Source organism: Vanacampus margaritifer, chromosome 14, assembly GCF_051991255.1.
Source record: "Vanacampus margaritifer isolate UIUO_Vmar chromosome 14, RoL_Vmar_1.0, whole genome shotgun sequence".
Lineage (NCBI taxonomy): Eukaryota > Metazoa > Chordata > Actinopteri > Syngnathiformes > Syngnathidae > Vanacampus > Vanacampus margaritifer.
Window position 1 is genome coordinate 2073121 of NC_135445.1, and position 26142 is coordinate 2099262.

Sequence of the window (26142 nt, forward strand, 5' to 3'; positions counted from 1 at the left end):
TATATCATTAATATATTACATAATAATATTAATATAATAACAATTCGCCTGATGCCCTTAATTAAAAAAAGAAAAGATTATTAAAAATTTGTGGTGTCAGACGATTACAATTTTTAATTGTAATTAATCGCATGACTTCAATAGTTAACTCACGATTAATCACAAATTTTATATCTGTTCTAAATGTACAATAAAAAAATCTAGGTTTTCATACTATTGTTAACAAAAGTAGAAAAAAATGTTAAACTAACAGAAATAGTTCGATTGAATTTTTGACGTCTATAGCCGTCAATGGCAGTGAATGAGTTAGTTTATCGCCTTATAGATACGTACTGAAAAGCTACCATATGACATTGATATGACATAGTGACTTTTAATGGATTGATCGGGTTGCACAATGTGATTTATTTTAAATCAACATTGTTTACAATTGGCTCTGTTTGCAGAATGTTCCACGAGTGGACGACGAGGGCTTCTGCATCCGGCCAGAATCTATGGAGAATGATATCCTTAAGGTTCTCAATCTCGGGTCCCCATTGACGTGGCTTGGGAGTCAGCGAAATAAATTGCAATAAGTTATCTCTTATCATTTTAAGAAACAATGCATAAGGGGGGGGGGGGGGGCGGTGAGCATGCCAAAAAAAATGTGACCAAACTACGAAAACAAGTGAGCTTGAGGGCACTTTGACGTCAACTTCAGTCAACAGCAGAGGGCAGTATAGTACGCCCTTAAATTGATGAAAATTGATAGATTAGTCTGCTTATTTCTTAGTCAACAAACATGATATTAATCAGAGAATATATTATGACAATGAAAATGTTTGCCTTTTGCTACCCTTATTGAATTATCATAAGCTTTATATTATATTTAAACTCTTCAGAGTTTCAAAAAAAATCCCCTTGCAGTTTTTTCTCCTTTTTGCTCCTGTCGCTTCCTTAACGGGATGTGGCGAAACATGCCAAAGAGAATTCCTTCTACTCGTCCAGCGACTCGGAGGACGAGGAGGAGCCGCGCAAGTTCCACGTGGAGATCAAGCCCGTGCAGCCCAACAACGGCATGCACCAGAACCGCGCCACCATCGATGAGCTCAAGGCCTCCATCGGCAACATCGTCCTGTCGCCGTCTACGTCGGTACGTCGCCGTTAACGTCTAGAAATGCGCTCGGTGCGCAGGGTCCTTTACGGGTGGCTTCATATTTTTTGCGGAAAAATCTTGGATGTTCTGATTTTCAATGACACAATATTTTACCGGTTTGAAAATCCACCAAATTGTCGGGACATATTTGCTGACGTCGTGGAAATTTGTGTGAGACTGTTTTAGGAGTGACTTCCAACTGTTTCTGATACAGCGCCACTGCTGGTGCGATACAATAATTGCAGTTAAAGATTTAGATCACATAAACTTAAAAAATAAAAATAAAAAATTGTTTTCTTTGTGTCAGAGGTTTTACAGCCACAGGCAGTCAGAAAAACCCTGCCTCATATTAGTCACTGGACAAGACGGAGGACACAGGCGGGAGGAACGCTCCCGCTTTGCAACACTAGAGGGCATCAGGAGAATGTTTTAGTCACGCTTGACCACAGGACGCCGGTGGCATTCCTAGCCTTTCAAGGCATTTATTTTTATACTTAACAAGAGCCTGAGCATTAGCTTGTGAGTCACATGCGGCTTTACGTGATTGCATTAAACCCCCTCGACCCCCCCCCCCCCCTAGCCCCTACTTAAAAGCACACAAAGTTAAATACAGTGTTTACATACATTTCCCAGGATCTATTACATTGACTTGGGGATTCGGGAGAGTTCATATTTTTGCAAATAGTTCAAACAAAAATGAAGAGTTAATCAGACATTTAATATGTTTAAAATTAATTTGCATTATTGGAGCATCAAGCTGTCTGCAGATACTCGAGTTTATTTGGTACACCAAAAATGTTCACATAACAAAAATATTTTATATATGTGAATTCTTAAAAATATTTTCAAAAATATAAAATAAAAATAAGCTTTTTTTTATTGTTTTAATTTTTATTGTATTTTTTAACAGGTCAGTTGACCTGCAACATTACAACCCTTGTATCATATTTTTTGTCATTTTGACCCCATTTAAATAAACATTCTGTTTAATGACTTTCTGATTTAATGAGGAAAAACTGGGTAAACATACAATTATTTTAATGCAATAAAAAATGCAAAAGCTTAACTTATAAAACAAAGTTTAATACTTTTAAAAGTCGTATAACAATATAAAATACTTATACAGTATTAAGAGGGTTTTTTTTTATTAAATAAAAAGACTCAATAAATTGACGTCCAAAATGTTATAGTACAACACAGTTAAGCTTCGTGAAGACCTGCTGCTACTTTTATCCAACAGTTGTTAATTATTGATAGTTGTATTTTTAAACTTTTTGTTTGTTTGTTTTTAGTTTTTTTTTTTTTTTTTTTTACTCCCTAAAACAACTCTATTATGACACACATGCACTTAAAGCAATATGTCGCAACAGGCGGTCTCACTCTTTCTGAAAATAAGCATCGTCATTAAAAATTCAAGTAAGCTGTGTGTGCGTGCCAGGCTTGGCGTGGCAACGGGAGGGCACCACTCTGTCTTGGCCGTTCACCTCTCTGTTTGCTTTCTTACTTCGCGCGCACACACACACACACACACACACACACACACACTCCAGAGATGTTGCTTTTAAAGCGTCCATTTCAGAAGTTTTCAGGCCGTGTCGTAGTCATGACTCAAATCACAGTTGGGCACAGGGATTGGCCTTCTTTTGTGTAAACAGGGATAAATGTACAATACATAGCAAAGGAAACGGCTTACATCTTTTCTACTTTTAGAAAAGTTTTACATTTCTTTTTAGCAAATGAACGATGCAGACAAGGGTTCAAACGTGTCAATCATTGTGCTATTTAAAAAAAAGTTGCTTGAGATTTTTCTAATATAAAATATATTATGTCAACATAATTGCAATTTTTCCCAACCGACTTGAATGTATTCTGAAAATGAGAGATTTTTCAAATGTGAAATATTTGAGTCATATTTGAATATTTGTTTGGGGGGGGGGGGAAAGTGATTTTTCTAATGTGAAATATGTGAGCCCAACGGCATAGTTGCCTAAGTAACATTTTAACATGTACTAAACACACACACAAAAAAAAAAAAATTTAACAAACGTGAATAGTCCAGTTATCTCGATTCACTGATAAATAAAAGCATGATCTTTTTTTTTTCTTTTACCGCCTAGATCAGAAAATTGCTGTTGTTCTTCTAAGACTTTTTTTTTTTTTACTCAAGCCGACTTCTACATACTGACTTTTGCCTTTACCAAAATTATTTCTTGTACTTTTACTCAAGTTTTGCTTTCAGGTACTGCAGACAGCTAATCTGTTCTTCGGTGTGGGCACCCCTAATCATCACCTCACATTGCAAAATTGCCCCTGGGTCCGCTTCTTAGCTTCTTTTTTTTTTTTTCCTCTCCCCCTGACCTGGCCCTGGAGCCCTGAATGTGTCACCTGTGCAGTAACGCATGTCACTTCCTGTTTATATTGACAGGAGGTTTCCCCATTAAAGTCGCCATCCATCATCCTCTCGACTGCTGACACAATTGCGTCGTCTGGTGTCAATTATTTAAATGTCGTTTTTTTTTTTCCTCCCCCACCTCCTGTTTGGCTCCCTCCATTTCTTTTTCTATTTATATGCACGTGTGTGTGTGTGTGGTCACCGAGGAGAGCCATAATTGAACCCATTTGCCGCTTAGCGCCGGGTGGGACGGAACCTCGCCTGTTTTGTGTTCCTCAGAGCCATTTCGTTGTTTCTCACACACACACACACACACACACACACACACACACACACACAGAGGAGAGGAGAGGATCTTGTGTTACGCAGCTTGACTGTGCAGATTTACGTGTTTGTCTAGTAGTCCATGAGCGATGGTCACTGCACGGCGTCCAATCTTCTGGCATCCCGCTGCTTCCAACAACATCAAGTGTGATTTACTGGCCCGTTCACTTTCGATGCGGGAACGTCCCAGGCCATTGGGAGCAATTCATTCCCAACTTTTTTCAAGCACTTGAAAGCATCTTTTTTTTTTACCGGCTCGCACTGAGCAGGTGAAAAAAAAAAAAAGAAAAAAAAAAGCAAAAGTTCGGGATAAAGTTCAGCTCTTAAAAACGTCGGGAATGTCAGACTTAGGTCGTATGTATTTATTAGTCTTTGCTTTACTAGTGACTGCTATTGCTATATGTCATTGTGAACGCTTTGTTTGAAAAACTGTATTTGTTTTGTACATTCTTGCTGGATCAGAGAAAACAATAACATAAAAGAAAATTTTAATAGAATGGAGAATTTTAAATACAAACAAATACACAAATGTAAAAAAAACTAAGAATTTAAATGCTAAAAAAAAGCTAAAATAAATATATGGCATACCTTAAAAAAAAAGTAATAAACCAAAAAAATTATTTATTTATTTTAAAAAAAAGGCTTAAATAAACTGGCAATGAAAATTTTAATAACGGCACAATCTAGGACTTGTTGCTGCTTTTACTCAGCTGATAAAAGCAAATATGGTGCTAAATATCCGTCCAATCAAAGGCTTAGGAAATGTAAAAACTTTGAAATGTATAAACATTATGCATGATTGGTGATATTAGATATATCTCTGAAGTAAATAAATACCATGTATCATTTAAAAAGAAAATATGGTGCTTAATATTTGTAAAATAAAGGCCTCACCCCAGTAAATGCTTAAGAATTTACTATGTGTGTTTTACATGGTCTACAAAAACAGATAACCCAAACCCACTAACCCTAACCCAATTTTTTTATACATGCATGAGACAGTCCCCAAAAATATCTCAGTCAAATGTATAAATGTATTTATTTTTTATTTGGCTACATTGTCTTTTTTTTTTGTGTATGTTTTCAAACAAGTTGACTTTATGTTTTTGCTGTGTTTTTTTTTTTTTTAGGGCCAAATGCGGAGGAACCAATCCAGTAAGTATTTTCTACCCCCACCCCACTCCAAAGTGCCTTTTTACTCGACGCTCTATTTTCAAAGAAGTCGCTGAGAAAGCTGAGCCAAGAGCAACACGTCCCGGGGAAAAAAAAGCAAATAGCTGTTCTTTTCCCGGGAACGCCAGCGTCGGCGTTTGTTTGCCTCCCGCCGGCGCGTAAGGGAGATTAATTGCCTAATTGGACGCTAGTATTTTAACATGTCACAAATAATCCCTTGGCGTCCTCAGCTCCCGTCTGGGTTATCTGTCTTTGCTCTGGTGGGTCCCGCTGGAAAAACACCCGCTTTCAATCTGGAAAGTTTTTTTTTTTTTTTTTTTTTCTCTCACAAGGTTGTGTTTTGATTAGCTGAGCTTTTGAGCAGCTATTCATCTGAGGACGAACACATCGATGATGTCATTAATATCATCCAAAAATAAGCATATTTTCTATCTGTATACATTTGTAATGTCAAACCAATTTCCTTCCACATCCAGTTCATTTTATTTATTTTATACAATTCAAATATGAATGAGCTCATCTCTTCCACGCGCTATCCAGAATTGTCGGACGGTTGCGAACCAATCTGAAGCCATTCAGTCGAGATTAGTTGGCAAGCAATCCAGCTCTGGATCCAGGTAATCCGGATTAGGTCGCCAGGTGATCCGGTTCCATTCAATCTGTATTGGAAGACATTTTTAGTAAATCCTTCAAATTGAGCATGAATCACTGAAACAAAAAGTTTCAGCGGTGTGTCGCTAGGCAGATTTGCGAAAGTTTTTTAATTTTTTTTTTTAAGCACTGACTATCGTCAAGTGTCCTTTTATTGATTCTCACTTTTAACGTCAAGATGGTGGCTTCATTTTTTTTATTTATTTTTAATGCCGGTTTATTTGTGGGGAGATGGAAGTGTGATGGACTTCAAAGCCCTCCTTGAGGGACAATCTTGTTGCCATGTCTAAAAAATGTTGTTTTCCTCCCCGCAGGTGACGAGCTGGCTAAAGCGCGAGTGCCTGCGTCATACGAGTAAGTAGCAACCGCCACCTTTTCTCGCTTTCTTAACTTTTGAGCTCAAGGGCCACATTTGATTGGAAAATGAACACGAGGGCCAGCTCATAAAAAAACATGAGGAAATGTGTGTGTGTGTATGTTAATAGTGCCTATGTCGGTGGTTCGTGGGGGGGAAATGAGCACCAAAATTATGGGCAACCCTGTTCAGTATTATTTACTGTTTTATGTAGTATTTTAATAATACAATAACATTGACATGATTGGCTTTAATACCACAGTATAATTATATATATTAAAAAAATCATTACTTAATTTTATTTAAAAACATTTTAAAAAATTACAAATATTTTGGTATTTTATGTACAATAATCATTCATGCTTATTTTAAATATAAATTATTTATTCATAATTAATTAACCAATTTTTTTCATGTTTATTTTACGTGACGCTTATTAATGAATAAAATCTTAATTAACCTTATGTCAAAGTTAAAAGATTTAGTTTATTTTACCTACATATATTTTAAGGAGTAACAATTCATGCTGTTTAAGTGTCCTATTTTATATTAATTGAAAAGGCAATTTTTGAAATTTTAATCATTTTTATAATTTCTATTGTAATAAATTATATTGCTCATTTTGAATATTATCAATTTGATTATAAATGTTTTAATTCCATAATATATTATTGACATTTTTATGCATACAAAAGTCTATAATTTTTTTTAATGGGACTATTTTTTTTAAGCCCAATTACAAATGTATAAACGAATGTAACAGATTTATTTGACAACATTCTTGCTAATGTAACTGCTCAGTGGGTGAGATTAAAGGACTGAGTCATATATAGCCAATCGATCTTTCTTTGGCTAAAATGCTTCTAACGTCACCGTTTTTTCCTTGCGTGCGTATCCCACAGACTGACCAACAACGACCTCCTGTCCCTGGATCCGCTCGGCCCGTTCCTGACCGCAGCTTCCTCCCAACCCGTGTCCACATCCGCAGGTATCCAAACATTTACATATTTAATATGGCTAGCTAGTCGTGGTTCCCCACAGGAACCCCCTCCGCACCCCCCCCCCCCCTGCTACTTGATGTCATTGAATTAAAACGTCCTTTTTCTTTTCAATCACTCCCTCTTTCCTCTCCACACGTATAATATCTAAGCCCGTTTTATGAGTGCGGCGGCCTTTCCGTGCCGCGGTGTGTGTGTAGAGGCGTGACATTAGCGCTGACCCGCCGCCTAAACTGGACCATAATCCAGCGTTAATTGGCACCTCGTCGGGGTCGAGCGGGTCACCCGTAAAAGCTTCCCCGCCCCGGCACGTATGTTGTCAAACACCGTCTCGTTACTGTCAAAGCTTCAAAGTCAAAAAGAGCATCGGCCGATGATGTTTGCAAAAAGTATGTCCAGAGTCCTCATTTATGTATTTGTCCATTTCTTTTGACAGTTTATTGTTTTCGAATGAGTAAGTTATTATTTCTGGATGTATTTTTGTACTTGCTCTCGTCAGACCTTGCCTGTATTGTCCTCTCTTCTTCATCTTTTCTGACACGAGAGTCACAAGCCACGACAGGTAAAAGCCGGGGAAAAAAAATTACTTAAAAAAATATATATATTAATAGTTTGCTGTATGTTGCATTGTGTGTGGTTATTGTTAACATTGTCTGCTAATTTTCTGGTTCTGGTTTGTAGTTTGGTAAATTGCCATTAAAAAAAAAAATAAAATAAATAAAGGAGTAAATAGCTGAGTTTTCAGGAATAATTGAGGTTCTTAAAACTTTGATAGGGAAGTTTTTCAGTGAATATTAATAATAGATTCCAAGAAAATGCGGCTGGATTATTTTTTGTAACAATGTATGGAAGGTTTTAATGCCAAGGAAAGTGAAGTGAGTTGAGAAATTTCATTTAGACAAAAGTAGTGCTTTGCCGACATCTTGTGGCTACTTGGTAGATTTAGAACTATGTGAATAACTATACTAACTAGAACTACTAATTAACTAAAACTAACTAATTTTCACTACTAGGAAGTGGGATCAATTACTGTATCAGTAAATGACAAAAGAGTCTCCATGTAAACTTGGCTAGTAAGTGTTAGCATAAAACCTTAAAATTACTGCTAGGAATGAGCCGTTTCTACTGCTAGGGGCCTTAGTAAAAATGGAGGGAAAAGAGTGCCGGCTTCCATTTAACCTGAGCTTGATGTGAATGGTTTGTGAATCCATCACCATTAAGTGAGGGTGTGCACACTTATGCAACCACCTCCCACTTATTTTTACTTAATTATTTTTTTTAATTGATAAATGATTTCAAATGATTTTTCTTGATTTACTTTTTTTTTTTTTTTATCACAAAAACCTGGCATTTTCACAGGGGTGTGTAGACTTTTTATATACCCACTGTATTTTCTGCTTTGGACTGATGTTCAACAAAAAGCTTTGGCGGAGATGTCGCCGGCCCCCGAGCGCTCGCCCCATTTGTCCGAGCAGCACAAAGACATCTCGTCGTTCTCTTCGACCGCGTCGTCTCCGTGGGACTCGCCGGAAACTCCTTTCCAAGCGCTCCGGCCGCCGCCCGCCCGGGCCCACAGCGCCCCCATCACGGTGCCGCCTGAAGCGGCTGACTGCGTCCGGAGCTCTGCGGTAGGACGCAATGACGCCGACGACGCCTTCTCCTCCGTCTCCTGGTCCCAGAGCCAATGGATCGCCTTCGGCGACAAGATGGCTGCCGGCCGCCGGCCACCCGGCAGGGCGAGCCGCTTCCTTTCGGACGACTCGGCCGACGCGTACGGAAAAGCGGCCCGAGGGTTTTCCGACACTTTCTTCGGGTTGAGCGATGGGGCCGCGCAAATATTGCCGGGTAACGTTTGGCACATGATGCTTGAGTTTGGACTGCATGCTTGACGTTAAGCTTCAGATTTGATATGTTTTCTTTTCGATTTTTTGATTTTATTTTATTTTAATTTTTAATGGTTTATGTGATTTACTTTTATTTACTTCAGGTGATTTATTGGTTTGTTTTTGTTTTTTTTCTCCATTAAAAAAAAAAATACCTGTACGTTTTTAGTTTTTTCTTGTTTTTCCTCTTTGATTTTGTTGAGTGGAATTTTTTTTATAAAAATGTTTTTTGGCTCACTGCCTGGTTTTAATATTTTTTTTTATTTTTGCATATTGATGTTTTATTTCTTGAAATATATTTTTTTACTTTTGGTATGGTTTTGTTTCATATTAGATTTTAGATTTAGCTTTTGTTTAGTTTTAGATTATACTCATTATAGTACCAGAAAGAGCTATTGAGCAGTTTTTATTACATTTATTTATTTTAGTCATTACCTGATGTTTTTTTGTTTTGGTTTGTACATTTGATTTGTTTTAAAATTTTAATTTACTATTTTTCTTTTTTTTTTCTTTATTGACTTGTGCCTTTCTTATTATTATTAATTAGTTTTACTTACCTGTATTTATTATTATTGTGTTTTATTTAATTGGATATGGTTTGGTGGATTTTATTTCGTTTTTTGGTGCCTGTTTTTAGTATTGAAGCATTTGTTTTTGAACTGACTGTTTTATTTTGCTGTGCAGTTTTCTGAATGTTGTTTATTTTAGACTGCCATTTTTTTGTGTTGAATTTATTTGGCGTGGGTTTCACTTAAATTAAATTAATGAATTGACCTTTGAGAAAATCTCCAATTAAGCACCAACTTCCATTTTCCCCTGCTTAGCGCCCAACCGTCCGACAACGCCGCTGGCGGCAGGCGTGCTGGTGCCGCCCCCCCGTCCTTCCTCCAGGCCAAAACTCCCCACGGGAAAACTCAGCGGTATCAATGAAATTGTGAGTACAAACAAACGCTTAATAACGGTGGCAAGTCTGTCCCCGATTTTTAAATTCGAATTTTTTTTCCCTCCAGGCGAGACCTTTTAGTCCGCCCAAGGCGTCCGGCGCCAGTCCGCCTCCTGCCGCGCCGCTGGCCCGCGCCGAGAGCTCGTCGTCGCTGTCGTCCAACGCGTCGCTCAGCGCCGCAAACACGCCCACCGTCGGTAAGGAGGATGCCATTTTGGCACATCAACGCTGCTTTGTCCTACGCCCTTGAAAGCATCGTTATGCTTTCACACCTTTCTTCATCCGTTGCCCTTCCTTCATTGCGTCTTGCCGTCGTCATCCATTTCTTCCTTCATTTATCCATTCCCTTTTTAATCTATTTTTCTTACTTTACTTTTCCTCATCCATTGCTCTTATTCCTCCTTTTTCCATCCATCCATCATCACATCCGCCTCTTGCTTTTATTCCCTCCATGTCTCTTTCCTTCATCATCCTGGTTTTTCTTCCTTCTTCACCCATGTCTTCTTTTCTTCAACTCTTTCCTTCATCTACCACTTGCTTCCTTCCTCACCTCCTCCTTTCATTCCATCCCTCCCTCCTTTGAACCCTCTTCCTCGTCTCTCAGGCCCTGATCACGTTGTTCCCGTTCGTGTGTCGGAAGTCTTCTCCTCTCCTTCGTCTTGTTTTTCTTCTTTCTTCCCTCTTAGTCGAAGTGAGTTTCCCATTGCCAAGCCGTCGTCCTCTCCTTTCACAATGTCCAATTTCTACCCAAATGCATCAAATTATGTGGAATATTTTGCCCTTTTGCAAGTCCCACACACTTGCTAGAAAATTGTGTGGTGCGCATTTGTCAGTCGGTCCTCACATTTGTGTCCTCCTCCTCTGCTTCTTTCGATTAAAGAGGACGACATGTTTGTCTCCAAGCTGCCAACCTTTGAGAGGCGATGTGAAACACCAGCAGGTACCCGGGAAGGCGATCCTCTGAAATTATTTTTCTTATATTTTTTCTTTTTCATGAATACCGGTTGTTGTATTTTTACTGCCTTCTCTCCGACAGCATCCACTTACTAATTTGTGTTTGTGCGAAAGTAACAAATGGTTTGCATCCCGACGTCCTAACTCGTTTGTTTGAACGTGAATGTTTCTTCTAAAGGCTGTGCAATTTATTTGCAAAGCTGATGTGCACTGCTTACACTAACAACATGGTTTGCAAAAGCAGAGTCATGGTTGCCAAATGAGACAACTAAAGGCATTTTGTAGGAGACTACCGATAGTATGATTAAAGTCCATTAATCGATGGCGACATTGTTATATTTTGGACCAAGCGGATCCCAACCTTATTTTCCCCCACAGACCGGTTTGACGTCAGGCATTGAAACAAATTGATTCAAACAAGCCATCGTTCTGTTAACCATAATTATAATTTGTGGGAGTTGATCTTATCTTGTGTTCCAAAGCTAGTTGAAAATCATCTGTAAAATTGCCGATGAGAAGACGAGATGCTAAAAACCTGTGATTAGCGATTTGGTGATGTGCAGTGGTAAAGTCGCCGAGTCAATTAATTGATTCAGCAACTCCTAAATTGTGGGAATATCTAAAAGTTATTTTTGTTCAATTTGCAGGAAAAATGCTTAAATTGAAAATCTGAGCATTTTCTTATTTTCAAGCATAAAATGTAAGAATGGAAAAATATGCAGGGGTGCACCGATCACAATTTTCCGGCCGATACCCGATCTTCTATAAAGTCTGACATGCCGATCCCGAATTTTGCCGATCCTGATTTTGTATTTTTTTTTTTTTCATAACAAGCAGCATACACTTTCAGTATTCCAATCTTGGTTTATTGGAAAACATTGACAAATATGTGTGAAATAATACAAATGGGTTGTTTTAACTTCACATGAAGTAGTTTTCGCAAATAAAAATGAAAAACCTGTTAAGTCATTTCAGCAGAAGACGACAGTGGCTGATTTTTTCCCCCCAGACCTCTAAGGAGGGAGAGGAGATCGGTGGAAAAGATCGGTTTATTTTTAACTCTTTGACTGCCAACCGTTTTCAGAAAAGGGATGCCATGGGTGCCAGCCGATTTAAGCATTTTTGACTGATCTTTCAAGGTCCACAGAAAATTATGTGTTTGGACTATGGAAACACATATACTACCAAATGAAAGATTGGACTCTCATCTTTCATCAGAAAAAAAAGTTTGTTTCTACCTTATTCCGTTTTTCAGTAATCAACAATAGAAAATGGTTAGTTTCACCTCAGTTTTGAAAAAAAAACGTCTTTTAACGTCTTTGGCACTCCTCCATAGGATTTTACTAAACGTTATTTAACGTTTTGGGCAGTCAAAGAGTTAAGGGATCAGCTGATCACCGATCCCCCAAAATTAAAGAAATCGGGGCCGATAAACCGGTCAATCGGTGCACCCCTATCTATATGTGGCAGGAAAAAATCTGCAATATGGTGGGACTGTGATAGATGAGCCACCAAATAGTGGGGATTGCTACAACCAATTTGTAAAAGGGACACGCAGAAAAAAAATATTTTGGGTGTAATTCCACTTTGGACCTTTGTTTGATGCAGTGTGATTAATCCAAAAATAATCATTTTTGTGGAGGCAAAAAGTGTGGGATTGCATTTTAAAGCTACGTCACCCAGCCTTTGTTCCTAATAATATGACTCCTCTTTGCCATGCGCTCTTTTTGAAGCAAAGCCGCCCTCTAAAGTCCTCAATCCGCCGAACTCCTCCTCTCCCTCATCATGGTCTTCATCTTTGTTGTCGCCCAGGCACGTCCCGCGGCCCCAGCCCTGTGACGCTGGCGTCCAGTGACGCTTTGCCCATCGCCGTGGCCTTCACGGAGTCTGTCAATGCTTACTTCAAAGGCGCCGACCCCACCAAGTAAGTCTCACGTCACCTCCTGGAATCCATCCTTCCTTTCGACCCTACCTTTCTGCTTTGTCCCTTTCCTTGAATTGTTTCCTTTTCTTGATCCATCCCTTCCATCTTTCCTTCCTATTTCCGTCATCTCCTTCCCGTCAAGCAGGACAAAATGATGACACGATGAGTTTCAGTGTGTGTGTGTAAGCTAAACGGCGCACATGAAAGTTGCGGGCAGAGGAAAACCTACGAGGCGTTTTTATTGGCTGACTGTTGCTAAATTGAAGTTGAAAAAGACGGCTTATTTAGTCAGGGATTAGCCAATGGAACATTTCACAAGCAGAGATCCCCCAAAAGCCCAAACCTCCCCCCCCCCGTTACGGCCTCTGTTTGGAAATTAGAGCTGAATGTGAGCGGTGGTGTTTATAAACTGTTGCTACGCGGCATGTATAATAATGTAGTCAGACAGAAGAGACCCCAGAGAACTCACAGTGTGAAGTCCAAACATAGTTTGAGGTACGAGGGTCATTACTTGCATATTAAGGTGTCTCTAAAAACAATCTGGACTACCTGTAGAAACAGACGAGTCTGTAAGCTAATGCTACAATTCCGTGTCCCCGCCACCCCTTATCCCATTGGACACAACTGTAACGGGACACCTGTGAGCATCAGGGGGAGGGGCTTGGGAATTATCAGCCAGGTAAAATCTCAACTCTTTGTACTTCCTGTTAGGGATCGTCGATAATTGCTAAAAAAAAAAATAATTACTAGTTATTTTGATTAAGATTTCAATTATGATTAATAAACACGATCGTTCATTGCAAAACATTTGGTATTTTTCAACTTAAAATCTTACTTGCAAGAAAAATATGGCAACAATGTAAAATTAGAACACATTAAAATAATAGCAATAAATCAAAACAAAATGACTCACCTGTGTGCGTTCTGAGGTGCGAGAATATTCGTTATTTGAAGGATCAACACTCCCGAAACGCAATGCTAATTTTCCGTGAGCCTGTCAATAGGATTTTACATTGATTACTAGCATTTGCACTGACGGTGTTTCTAAAAAAAAAAAAAAAAAAAAGTACGTCTTGTATGTAAATATACAATCTATGTATCAAGTATTTCCCACGCTTCCCCCTCCAGGTGCATCGCCAAGATCACGGGCGACATGACGCTGTCGTTCCCCTCGGGCATCATCAAGGTGTTCACGGGCAACCCCTCGCCCGCCGTGCTCACCTTCAAATTGAAGAAGGCGGGCCGGCTGGAGCAGATCCTCCCCAACCAGCAACTCCTCTTCAGGTAACCTTTTTTTTGGAAGCGCGGGGGCGGGGCCTGCTTTTTTTTGAGCTGACTGGAACGCGGATTTGGACGGGATGATCCGGAGGGGAATGCGAAATTGAATTAGCGGGTGGACCTCAACGTGTCATTAAGCTGTTAGGCAAATACTTTCCAGCAGAGACGCATCTGGAATGGCAAACAACGGCCGCCTTCTGAGGACGTCCGCTCCATTTAGCGCACGCGCCTGCTTGCGGTTAGGCTGCTTTTTATGGCGTGGAGAGAAAAAAAAGAGTGTCTGATTTGGTTGTTGTGAAAAAACCTTTCTTTCTAATTAGTTTGCATTTTCTCATCAATTTTATTAAATAGTAAAGAAACTTTATGGACACGCCATTCAAATTCAAACCTTTATTAACTCTTTGACTGCCAGACGTTTTCAGAAACGGGACGTCGCCAGTGCCAGCCGATTTAAGCATTTTGACTGATCTTTCAAGGTCCACAGAAAATTATGTGTTTGGACTTTGGAAACACACATACTACCAAATGAAAGATTGGACTCTCATCTTTCATCAGAAAAAAAAAGTTTGTTTCTACCTTATTCCGTTTTTCAGTAATCAACAATAGAAAATGGTTAGTTTCACCTCTGTTTTGAAACAAACGTCTTTTAACGTCTTTGGCACTCCTCCATAGGATTTTACTTAACGTTATTTAACGTTTTTGGCAGTCAAAGAGTTAATTAGGAATGACAAATCTGTACATGTTTACAACAGGAAGAAACAAAAACAATATCAACGTTGAATCAAAGCAACGGCAAGAACAGTCGGCAGCGTTGCATCATCGAAAGAAACTTCACATATATATATATATATATATATATATATATATATATAAAAAAAAATTAAATCGACATATATATTTCTATTCCAGATCAGGCGGTCGCATTTAGTGCAAGCGAGGCCTTCATTTTGACTTGCGCTCGTATTTCGAGTCATTCCTTTCACCTCCACTGGACTAATTGAATCAAACGGAATCCATGATTTAGTAGCTGGTAGGACACAACGGGAGCTTCACACACACAAAGTCGAGACAGGCAAGAGATGTGAGGGAGGGAAGGATGAATAATTGAGCGGACGATTATTCCTTTTACGCATGCGAGGCGTACTGACTGCGTGCGTGCGTGTGCGTGCGTGCCTTGTCGTGCAGCGATCCGTCCCAGGGTGACTCGGAGTCCAAGGACTTCTGGTTCAACATGCAAGCGCTGACCGCCTACCTCAGGAAAGCCTCGGAGCAAAACCCCGCCGCGTCGTACTACAACGTGGACATCCTCAAGTATCAGGTCAGCACTCGCCACACTTGTCGGACGCACAAACCGTCACCAATCAGCAAAACCCGTGAGTTGAGCGTGCATGAAAGTTCCAAGTGGGACACGTTGCAGCTCTCCAAAAGACACCAACCCAAGTTTCCTTTATTCAAACATACAGTATTAACAATATAGTAAATTAGTAGAATATAGTTCATAATATAAATACAGTTTTAAATAGTTTGTGCATCATAATAACTCAAAGGGCATGTGCTGCGCCTTGACCACTAGGGGGCAATGGAACATTCAGACTATGGTGAAGAGTTGGCTGTCACAGTTACAAAATCTGCGAACATTTTTCGCGGACATTAACTCTTTCACTGCCAAAAACGTTACATAACGTTTAGTAAAATCCTATGGAGGAGTGCCAAAGACGTAAAAATACGTTTTTTTTTAAAACAGAGGTGAAACTAACCATTTTCTATTGTTGATTACTGAAAAACGGAATAAGGTAGAAACAAACCTTTTTTTCTGATGAAAGATGAGAGTCCAATCTTTCATTTGGTAGTATGTGTGTTTCCATAGTCCAAACACATAATTTTCTGTGGACCTTGAAAGATCAGTCAAAATGCTTAAATCGGCTGGCACTGGCGACATCCCGTTTCTGAAAACGTCTGGCAGTCAAAGAGTTAAGAAAACTTATAAAAGCGGAAATTCATTAAAAAAAATTACAACATCATACAAGCCTGAAGCCACTTTGTTGTCATTTTCAGTTGCCAGCAGGGGGCGGTACTGCATAAAATGTAAGCCTCCTTGGAAAATGAAAACGGGTGGATAATTCTGATTTAATCCTAATTCTTATTCCAAAAACAGTCGTAATGACAACACACCATGACTAGTTGAAGTATATTGAACATTTCAAAAATCATAATAATAATAATAATACAACTGGGACAGTGATTCTTTCAAGTACCACTAGAGTGAGGCCACACTTTGAGAACCTCTGTTTTAAAGCGTAAAAAAAAAAAGGCTAGAAGGGAAAAAAAAGCTGATTGACACTGCGGTGTTGCGTTCAGGTGCAATCGGACGGCATCCACTCCACACCGCTGAACCTGGCCGTGTACTGGAAGTGCGCATCGGGTTCCACGGACCTGCGCGTGGACTACCGCTACAACCCGGACTCCATGGCGGCGCCGGGGCCGCTCGGCAACCTGCAGATCCTCGTGTCCGTGGACGGAGGCGTCACCAGCATGCAGTCGCTGCCCGTCGCCCTCTGGTGGGAACGCCACTCGCGCACGCGCGCACACACACACCGAAAAGCTCTGCCAGTGGTTCTGAAACTTGGGTTCTTCCGGCTGTCTGTGAGACGTCATTTGAGGTCCACAAGATAGTTTGCAATAAATGATGTCGTTAGAAAAGACTGGACTGGTTGCCAATCAATCAAATATATTAAACCAATTACCCCTTCATATATTAGCATTTCAAAACTCTGATGCCTGTTGTTGTTTACAAAAAGCACTTTTTGAAGTGTGGATTCTGCTTGTGTCCTTTCAGGAATGCTGAGCAGAATAAATGTCTTTGGAAGCTGAGCGACATTTCGGAAAAGTCTGAAAACGAAGGTGCTGTCTCGTGTTTGTGCTCCTTTTCTATCAATTTCTTTACAAATATAGTGTTACCTTGACGTGCAAACGTATTTTGGTTCCGTGACCGCGCTTGTAACACAAAACTCTCAGCTCATCTTTCCCGCATTGAAATAAATGGAAAAGTGGTTGCAAAATATCAACAAAATTTGTAGTAATATGTTTTTAAAAACATAGAGTAATATAATGAATGTCAATATAGAAACAGTTTGTGTTATCCTAAATGGGCATTTTAATTGCTCATTGTGGTGTGCTCACTGTGACCACCGGGGGCAGTATAATCAGTACAGGCATACTACCGATTTTGTTGGCGTCGGACGCAATCCTGGTCACTCCAAAATCAACACTTATCAGGAGACCCAAAAATTGGCATGCTTTAACATTTGTCAAAAATTTATTTAAAAAAAAAAAAAAAAAAGTGTGCGATTAGCCAACAATTTGTAAAAAAAAAAATAATAATAATAGTAATAATACATTTTTAAAATGCAGATTAAAGATGAGTCAAAAAAGTGTAGAAATATGAATTGTTTAAAGGTTAAGATGAGCACTTGGTGTTAGCATTAAGCTCGGTGGTTTGTTTAGCCGCGCAACATCTATATTGTCTTTACGCTTCGTTTTAAGGTCGACTGGAACGGTATCAAATGAAGGCTTTTTCGGTAGGATCGTTGACTAATCTGTCAAGCTTGAAGCTTGTTTTGCATTTCGCGCTCACCACGGCTTGTGCTCGCCGCTCAAATTTTTGCTCACAAACAAAGCAAAAACAACAACAAAAAAAATCCAGGTACCACTGTAATTAACTCTTTGACTGCCAGACGTTTTCAGAAAAGGGATGCCGTGGGTGCCAGCCGATTTTAAGCATTTTGACTGATCTTTCAAGGTCCATAGAAAATTATGTGTTTGGACTATGGAAACACACATACTGCTAAAACAAGATTGGACTCTCATCTTCCATCAGAAAAAAAAAGTTTGTTTCTACCTTATTCCGTTTTTGAGTAATCAACAATAGAAAATGGTTAGTTTCACCTGTTTTGAAAAAAACGTCTTTTAACGTCTTTGGCACTCCTCCATTGGATTTTACGAAACGTTATTTAACGTTTTTGGCAGTCAAAGAGTTAACTCTATGCCTGTTTGTTGTCCGACGTTTTAACTCTCGTGTGATTGTTTGGGTCGTTCGTGTGGAAATTTTGTTGACAGGCGCCGGCTCCATTCGAGCCAAGTTCGAAGTGTCCGACGGTCCGTCCAACCCGTCCACGTTGGCGGTACAGTTCATGAGCGAGGGCAGCACACTGTCGGGCGTCGACATGGAGCTGCAGGGCAGCGGCTACAGGCTGTCGCTCAGCAAGAAGAGGTTCGCCACAGGTAAGACCGCCCGCCCGCCTCACAACAACAAAAATACAAAAGAACTATTTTCATGCCTTTTTTTTTTTTTTTTGGATCCAAAATCAAGTTGGAGCAAAACAGCTGAAGTGATATATCATATTAAAGCTGCCGATGAGAACTTGACAGATACGTGATTAGGTTATCAACATGTCCTCACGTGAAGACGCAAATTGACCACAAAAATTCGGACTATTTTTGCTTGTTAAAATTGTTTAAAAATGAATTTGCAACAAAACATGCCAAGTAACGTATCATATTAAAGTAACTGGGGAGCACTTTATAGCCATCGGATTATTTTGTATACAGGGATGTGATTTTTCCGCTAATTTGCGGAATTCCGCTTTTTTTATCTCCCCCCCCCCCCCCCCCCCAAAAAAAAATCCGATTTTTTTTTTAGTAGTTGATTGTGTATGCACATGACTCCGACAGATAACATCTTCTGCTATAACAAAGACATTTGTGGTATGCTCTAATATGAGTTACTTTTCATTTGGTCATGATACAATTATTTGTTCATGAAATTTGAACCCCTCAACATTATTTATGTGTTAACTTAGTAATCACATTAGTTAGATATGATGATATTCTCAGTGATAGTTTTTAAAAGCAAAGGCAGTCCAATGTTTTTGAATGTGACTGATTTTGAGTTGACTAAAACTGCCATTTTATATGGGATAGTTCAATATACATTGAAAATTTATGCTGTTGTTTTGTCTATTTCTTTGTCATGTGAGTGCATTGAAAGTACTTAAAAACACGGAAAACCCATGAGCTCCGGGGGGCTTTGCCCCCCTTGTCCCCCAACCAGGGCACTGCCCCTGGACCTAGCTGGGTGCCAACGGCCCCCAGACCCCCGGCTAAATTTTCAGATAATTTCACTTTGGTCAAATCACATCCCTGTGTATATATCCTCATGCAAAGCAGCAAAAGGTGCACAAAACCAGCCCTACAGGTGACCTCATGATTTGTGATTGTTGTGCCGCTTGTCTTTTTTGCCCCCCCTCAGGTCGCTATATGGCAGATTGCTGAGGCTGTTCCCGGGGGAAAAAAAACAAAGCAATGCCTTATCTCGCTTTAAACAAAAGTTGCCCAGGACAACCCCCCCCCCCCCCCTGCCACCGGCGGGAATCACTACAATAAAGCAGCACTGAGTACTGAACACTGTTTAATGGAGAAATAAAAGGTGAGCTTTGGGGGACACGTGTAGCTTATGACGTCTTAAGTGACATTTTCAGGCGCTTTATACTTTGTGAATTTGTCCATCTCATCAGTGTATATTTGAAATCATAAAAAGAGGAAGAAAAAAAAAACATGCACTAACAATCTTTTCAGGCACCCTTTTTTTTTTTTTTTCCCCCGGCGTAACTCCGCTCACTGTGTCAATATTAACAGCGAAAAAAAAACATCTTCACGATGATTTTGTTGCTCTTTAATTATGGATGGCGCGCAATGAAGGAAGAGTCGATCTCATAGCACAAAACGAGAGTGAGAAAAGAAAAGAGAGAGAAAAAAACAGGACCTCAGTGCCTCCTTCGCAAAACTGTGCTCGTTTTTTGGAAACGCACGTTCGGATTTCAGGGCTCTTTTGTCAACGTCCTTTTTAAATGTTTTTTTTTTATTTTTTTTATATAACTGTAAAAGCGTTGCAATGCTTTAAAAATGCTCCAAATGACCCGTGTAGCCTTTCATCGAAACTTGAAGATTTGTTTTTTTATTTTTGCAATATTTTGTCCCCCCTCGCCAAGAAACAATAACGTGCCTGAACAAAAGCGTCACCTTTTAGGATGCTGAAGGGAAGACGTCCTCGGCAAACTTGGAGATTGGAGCTTTCACATAATCTAAAAGATTTTGACGAGAGCTAGCTTTGTCCTCCCATGGACAAAAAAGAAAGAAAGAGAAAAAAAATCCCTGTTTGAAGCATCCGAAAATTTGAACCGCCACTTGTAGCAAGCTGGTTCTTGCTCACCCTGAACATCAAAAACGGGGGCAGGGGGGGGGGGGGGGGTAGACGTTATATATTTACGAGCCTCCAACTTTGGTCACTTTTCCTTTGTGTTTGTATTTAACAGATTTTCTTTTTTTTTAAGCAAATTTGTGTAAATGATTCTCATAAATTGTGCGTTTTTTACAAGTATCAGCCATTTTTTTTGTCTCTCCGTAATGAATTCCCACTGTGCCTGTATTAAATGTGTAATATATGAATATATACAAATATATGAATGACTACTTTAAGAGGGCTTGGTGTCATTTATTTCAAGTTGTATTTTTTTTATGCTTCTTTGTTAACTCTTTGACTGCCAGACGTTTTGAGAAAAGGGATGCCGAGGGTGCCAGCCGATTTAAGCATTTTTGACTGATCTTTCAAGGTCCACAGAAAATTATGTGTTTGGACTATGGAAACACACATATTACCAAATGAAAGATTGGACTCTCATCTTTCATCAGGAAAAAAAAAAGTTTGTTTCTACCTTATTCCGTTTTTCAGTAATCAACAATAGAAAATGGTTAGTTTCACCTCAGTTTTGAAAAAAAAAAACGTCTTTTAACGTCTTTGGCACTCATCCGTAGGATTTTACTAAACGTTATTTAACGTTTTTGGCAGTCAAAGAGTTAAAATTGTCCTCCTGACAGTTCACAAAATGTGTATCTCTAAATGTGCTTTTCATCTATATCCCAAACGTAATACAAATAAAGCTGAGAACAAAATCCATCTTGCCAAATTGCCAAACAAAGAATTTGACCGTGTTACCATTTTTGTCATCGTAACACCAAAAAAATTGTTGACTTCGGATTTTTGTGTTTTTTTTTTTTTTAATTGTTATTAAATCGTTGGACAGCTAACATTCTCTACAATAAAAAAAATAAAAATGGACTTAATGGTTTGTTGACCAAATTCAGTGTCAGCTTGTTCAAGTCCTGACAAAAACAATGAAAAATTATTTTTGTATTAAAAAAAATTAAAAAGAATGTCTGCATATGCATGTCCAACAAAAAACATCACTTAATTAAGATTATTTTTTTTAAAGCAAAATTCTCTTGTTTGGTGTCTGAGAATGACGATTTGAACCCTCCAGCCTTCCATGCTAGACTCCACCCTCAATGTTTATTTAGTCCATTTTTTTTTCAAAGAAGATCCTCAGGCTTCTTGGGTGTGATCATTTTTTTTCCCGGCCAAAGATTTGCGAGGGTCCGTCGAATCCAGCAGCCGCTGATCCGTACGACAACTCCTGTGTGAGATGGAAATATGTCGACGCTATAATAATAAAATCTCTTTTGTTTTCTCTCTCAAGATGAAAACGGACATTTTTCCCGTTTCACACTCTAAGCTTCGAACTCCACAGTGACTTCCTCCTCGATATTTGGAGTGACGGTCGGGACCGGCTGCGTAAACCGCAAGTCGTTAACATCTATTTAAAGACGTTAACTTTGAACTTGGTTGTCTGGTGTCGATTTGACGACCCGAAAGTCGGGAGGGTCTCCAGCACCTTTGTTGTCCGTGTTTGCCCAAAGGCCCGGCGGAGTCGTAGGTTTTCCCCCCCGCCCCTCCCACATCACTGACTTTTATGGACCATTTAGAATTGATGTGGCCGTTTGCTCTCGCCGAAGAGAACCATCTGAACAAACAAGAGGACGCTGTAACTCAATTGCGTGAATATGGACTCCTCGGATTCCCCGTCCCTGCGGGACCGCTTTCGGAATAACTCAGACCCGACGGCCGCCGGGGTCACATTTTCCACCAGGCAAGAAGACGGGATGTTAAAATATCCTAACTGTGTCCTAATACAGACGTGCAAGCAACAAATCAACCAAATAGCTAACCAACTCATAACTAATCAATACGGTAAAACCTAATCATCTTAAAATGCCTGTTGACCAGAACACGCATACTAATAACTAACCTGCCAATATACACTAGCAACAACTACCAATCAACAAATCCACCAAAGCACAATCATCCTACAATGGCCATTAACTCATCAACTATCATCAACCAAAACCCAATTGGTCAACAACTAACCAGCCAACAACTGATCACAAACTCACTAATGAACCTATCAACAATTAACCAACACACCAAAGCCCAATCCTTCTAAAGTGGCAAAAGCAAAACCAGCCCACCAACTAACTAGCCAACCAATCACATGAGCAACAAACCAACTCATCAACTCAAAAAGTTCCCCACGGGGAAAATTAAAAGTATATCGTATCGTATCGTATCGTATTGACCAACGAGCAAACCAATGTATCAGCTAACTAGTCCACACCAAAATCCAATCTAAACTAGAGTAACTAGCTCCAAAACTAGCCAACCAGTTTATCAGACAACCACTAATCATCCAGTTGGCAAACCAACTAACCAATCACCAAAGCCCAATTATCCTGAAATCGCAGATAAAACAAAAATCGTATCAGCATCAAACCAACTAGTCAACCAATGTTTTGGCAAACCAATCCGCCAACACCCAATAATCCTAAACTGGCCATCAAGCAACCAAATCACCACTAACCAACTACTCAACCAATTAGCGAACCAACCTATCAACTGACTGATCCCACCAAAGCCCAGTCATCCTGAAACCAACCCATCAGCTACCTAGTCAGCAAACAAACCACTTGAGCAACTAACCCAATTCTCCTACAGTGACCATTCAGTTGCATCAGCAACAAACCAACCAACCAACCATGAACTACTTCCTATCAACCGATCGTCCACAACGCTCTCATTTCTACCGACCAATCAAACGCTAGCCTCAAATTTTCAAATCTGCGAGTTGTGCCTGCATTCTGCCCACGGAAGCTCCTCTCGCGTCCTCCTCCAAGAAGACGAACGGGATTAAAAAGGTCCAGGCCGCCGTCGCCGCCTCGTCATCAGCCCCGGGGAGAGGGAGTGGACCCTTCCGTGCCGCGTTCACAGAGCCGTGTCACATACGATTTCGTCATGCTAAGCGGAAGCGTGTGTGTATGTTGGGGGTGACTGAGACGTGCCCACATCTTCATTCCAATCATTGCCTTTACAAAATGACCCATTTTTCTGGGGAAATTAGAAGAAACAACTGATACAATGTGGTTGCACAAGTGTACACACCCCTTTAACCCATTAAGGCCCCCGAAAACCTGAAGTTTTCCTGGAAATTCAACAATATTAAAAATAAAAAAAAATCAGTTCAGCCCCCAAATTCCAATTATCGGTAACTTAACATGTGATTTTGTGGACATGTCTGTCACAAGGAGACGCACCCAAAAAAGTGAATGCGTGTGAGTAGCAATTTTGCCATTTTCATCTCTTTCACAGAGACGGCCAAAAGAAGCAGAAGCTCCAGGAGATCAATACAACACTCACACACACAGAATTCCTTGGGAGAGGAAATGTCCAGGTGATAAATATTTGGAGTTTGCTAATTGAAATTGAATGTGCGCTGTTTGGATTCTGGGCGGTCTTTAAACACATGGACACACTCTGTGCTTATCTGACATACACGCACACACACACACACACACACACAATTGCACTTTAGGCCATCAGGAAACACTGCGCGATGCACAGAAAAGCATGTTTGCATGTCATTCGTTTGGCATGAACAATTCATGAACACACATACTGCAGATGGTTGTTTACATTCTTTATTTTTTGGGGGGGGGGGGGGGGGTATCCTTCAGCAAGCGTAGCATGCGTGGAGCACACAAGAGGTCTTGTTGGCGTGTTGCTGCTCACGGAGTACAAAGTTGCGTGTTTAAGTGGCTTTACATGCCACCCTTGCAACGCTCGATAACTTGAGCATTGAAGAGGAAGAGAGCCCTCGTGCCGGTTCAAGTCCAGTGAAGGTTCATCGCAGGCGGTGAATACATTCCGAATGCTAACTCGAGCCTTTCAACCACATTTCAGCGTCATTTAAAAACACATAAGCTTTTATTTATATTTGGAAACGACAGCTCTTCTTCTGGCTCTTAATTACACTGCATCTCTTCCAGTAGATTTCAGTGCTGCCACAACATGTTGTGGCACAACGTGGTACTACACTGAAGGCGCCCGACTTTAAATTTTGACTTCCCTGCATATTGAATACTTGCTTTTTCTCTGGCATTTGACTAGCATCTGTGATTTGTAATTACTTTGTTTTGTTAGTTTGTCACTCGTTTCGCCTTTTCCTTAGCTTTTCTTAATCTTTTTACCAGCATCCATGGTAGGCTATATTTATTCTTACACTTTGCCATCAAGGATGCTAACTGCTGTTATAACTTGCACCACATGACGCAAAATTGATGTACGTTTTTTTTTTTTAACTCACGTTTAAGGTTTCACTTTTTAAAAAAAAAAAAAAAAAAAGGTGCGTTTAAGGTTTTACATTTAAATAAAAAAGTCACGAATTTTGCTATTTGGCTTTTGAAATGTCGCTTTGGTCAAACGTTTTGGCTAATTGTAAGAATGCTAAAAATTAGTTTAGGAGCCCTGTTTTGTTTTTTTAAGGGAACTTGGCAAATGTATTTATACAAGAACTTCCATCTTGACCTTCACTTTATTTTTTGTTTTTATTTGGCTTTTTTTTCTTGAATTCTCACTATGTAAACGGAAATTGCACTCAATAATAGATTTAACTTCTAATTCAAGACACCACATAAAAACCTCAATTTTGTAACTCAGTGTTTATTTTCCCCTCCAAGTTTACCTCTTTTTACACTCGTAGGCGACACTTATTTTTTTTTTATTTTTTATGTTTTATTTTTTGACGAGCACTCTAGTACCAATAATGTGTTTTCCCATTATTTCCTTTGAGTATACTATTTTAGTGGTTTAGTAACGTTTTGTTTGTTTGTGAGTTGTTATTGTCGTGCAGGAAATGTAGTGAGGGAGCCACATGGGGGCACAAGCAGCAACACTCACATCAGCTCCACGCCGGAAACCAAACACACGCACACACTCGGATCTTAATTCCCTCCTGGTTCTCTGCTCCTTAGATTTGCGTATTTCTTTTCTTTCTGGCTTGTGCCGTTTGTGTTTTGCCTGTTAACCGTTATTTTGTTCTTTTACGCGAAATGTAATTCATATTGCTGCTTAAAAGTTTTAATGATTCATTTGTGCACTCTCTAAAGTACGTTTTCTTCCTTTTGGCTGGGAAAAAAAATAATGTAAAGTTTTATTGTCAAGCCACTTATTTGATTGGTTTGAAAAAAAACAAAAACGTTCAAATGTGTATATAAACTTGTTTATTTCAATTCATTCTCATTTTTAATTGTTTATTAATGTATTGATTATGAAATAATTACATTGGATTCAAAACAGTTCATTTTACTAATATTTAAAAAAAACAACTTACAATTAACTATGTAATGATAAATGAATAAAAGATAAGAAAAATAATGAATACATTTTTGATTGACCAATTTTTATTTTATTTGCAGTTGGGAAAAAGGGCTACATTAAAACCACACGACTCTTAATAGTTGCTTGGTGGGACTGATTCACGGGACATATTTTTGACACCCCTTATATGAATCATAAATTAAAAAAAAAAAAAAACACTTATTGACTGGACTTTACTGAAAACTTTAAATGAACACTTCCACTTAAAAAAAAAGCTTTCTTGAATGAACAGTGACAGCTGAACTTTTTTTTAAACACTTAAACCACAACAAATCACTTTTCCATCCCTTTTCAGGCCGTCATTCGTTCATTTTCCCCTTAAAGAATAAAAAAAAATGAGGGGAAACACAAACCTATGGAGTCCCGCGAGACTTATGTCACTAGCTTGCTTTATATGAACAATAATTTCCGTCTCAAATAACACTTGTGAACAAATCGGTCTACCTTCTGCAGCAAACACTAAAAGAGAT

The 26142-nt window shown here is 39.4% G+C and overlaps 1 protein-coding gene across 1 annotated transcript in view; it reads left to right on the forward strand.

The window, feature by feature from the left end:
* The window catches only part of fcho2 (FCH and mu domain containing endocytic adaptor 2), a 45721-nt gene extending 25177 nt beyond the window's left edge, over positions 1-20544 (forward strand). Inside the window, exons 13-27 of the mRNA XM_077585866.1 lie at positions 447-504; positions 957-1132; positions 4982-5006; positions 5990-6029; positions 6933-7018; positions 9736-9845; positions 9922-10051; positions 10735-10794; positions 12621-12732; positions 13861-14016; positions 15196-15328; positions 16369-16568; positions 16847-16911; positions 18127-18291; positions 19319-20544. Of these exons, the coding sequence (XP_077441992.1) occupies positions 447-504; positions 957-1132; positions 4982-5006; positions 5990-6029; positions 6933-7018; positions 9736-9845; positions 9922-10051; positions 10735-10794; positions 12621-12732; positions 13861-14016; positions 15196-15328; positions 16369-16568; positions 16847-16911; positions 18127-18291; positions 19319-19341 (1539 nt within the window). The 3' untranslated portion in view covers positions 19342-20544. The remainder of the gene's footprint in view (positions 1-446; positions 505-956; positions 1133-4981; positions 5007-5989; positions 6030-6932; positions 7019-9735; positions 9846-9921; positions 10052-10734; positions 10795-12620; positions 12733-13860; positions 14017-15195; positions 15329-16368; positions 16569-16846; positions 16912-18126; positions 18292-19318) is intronic.
* Positions 20545-26142: the final 5598 nt, after the last annotated feature.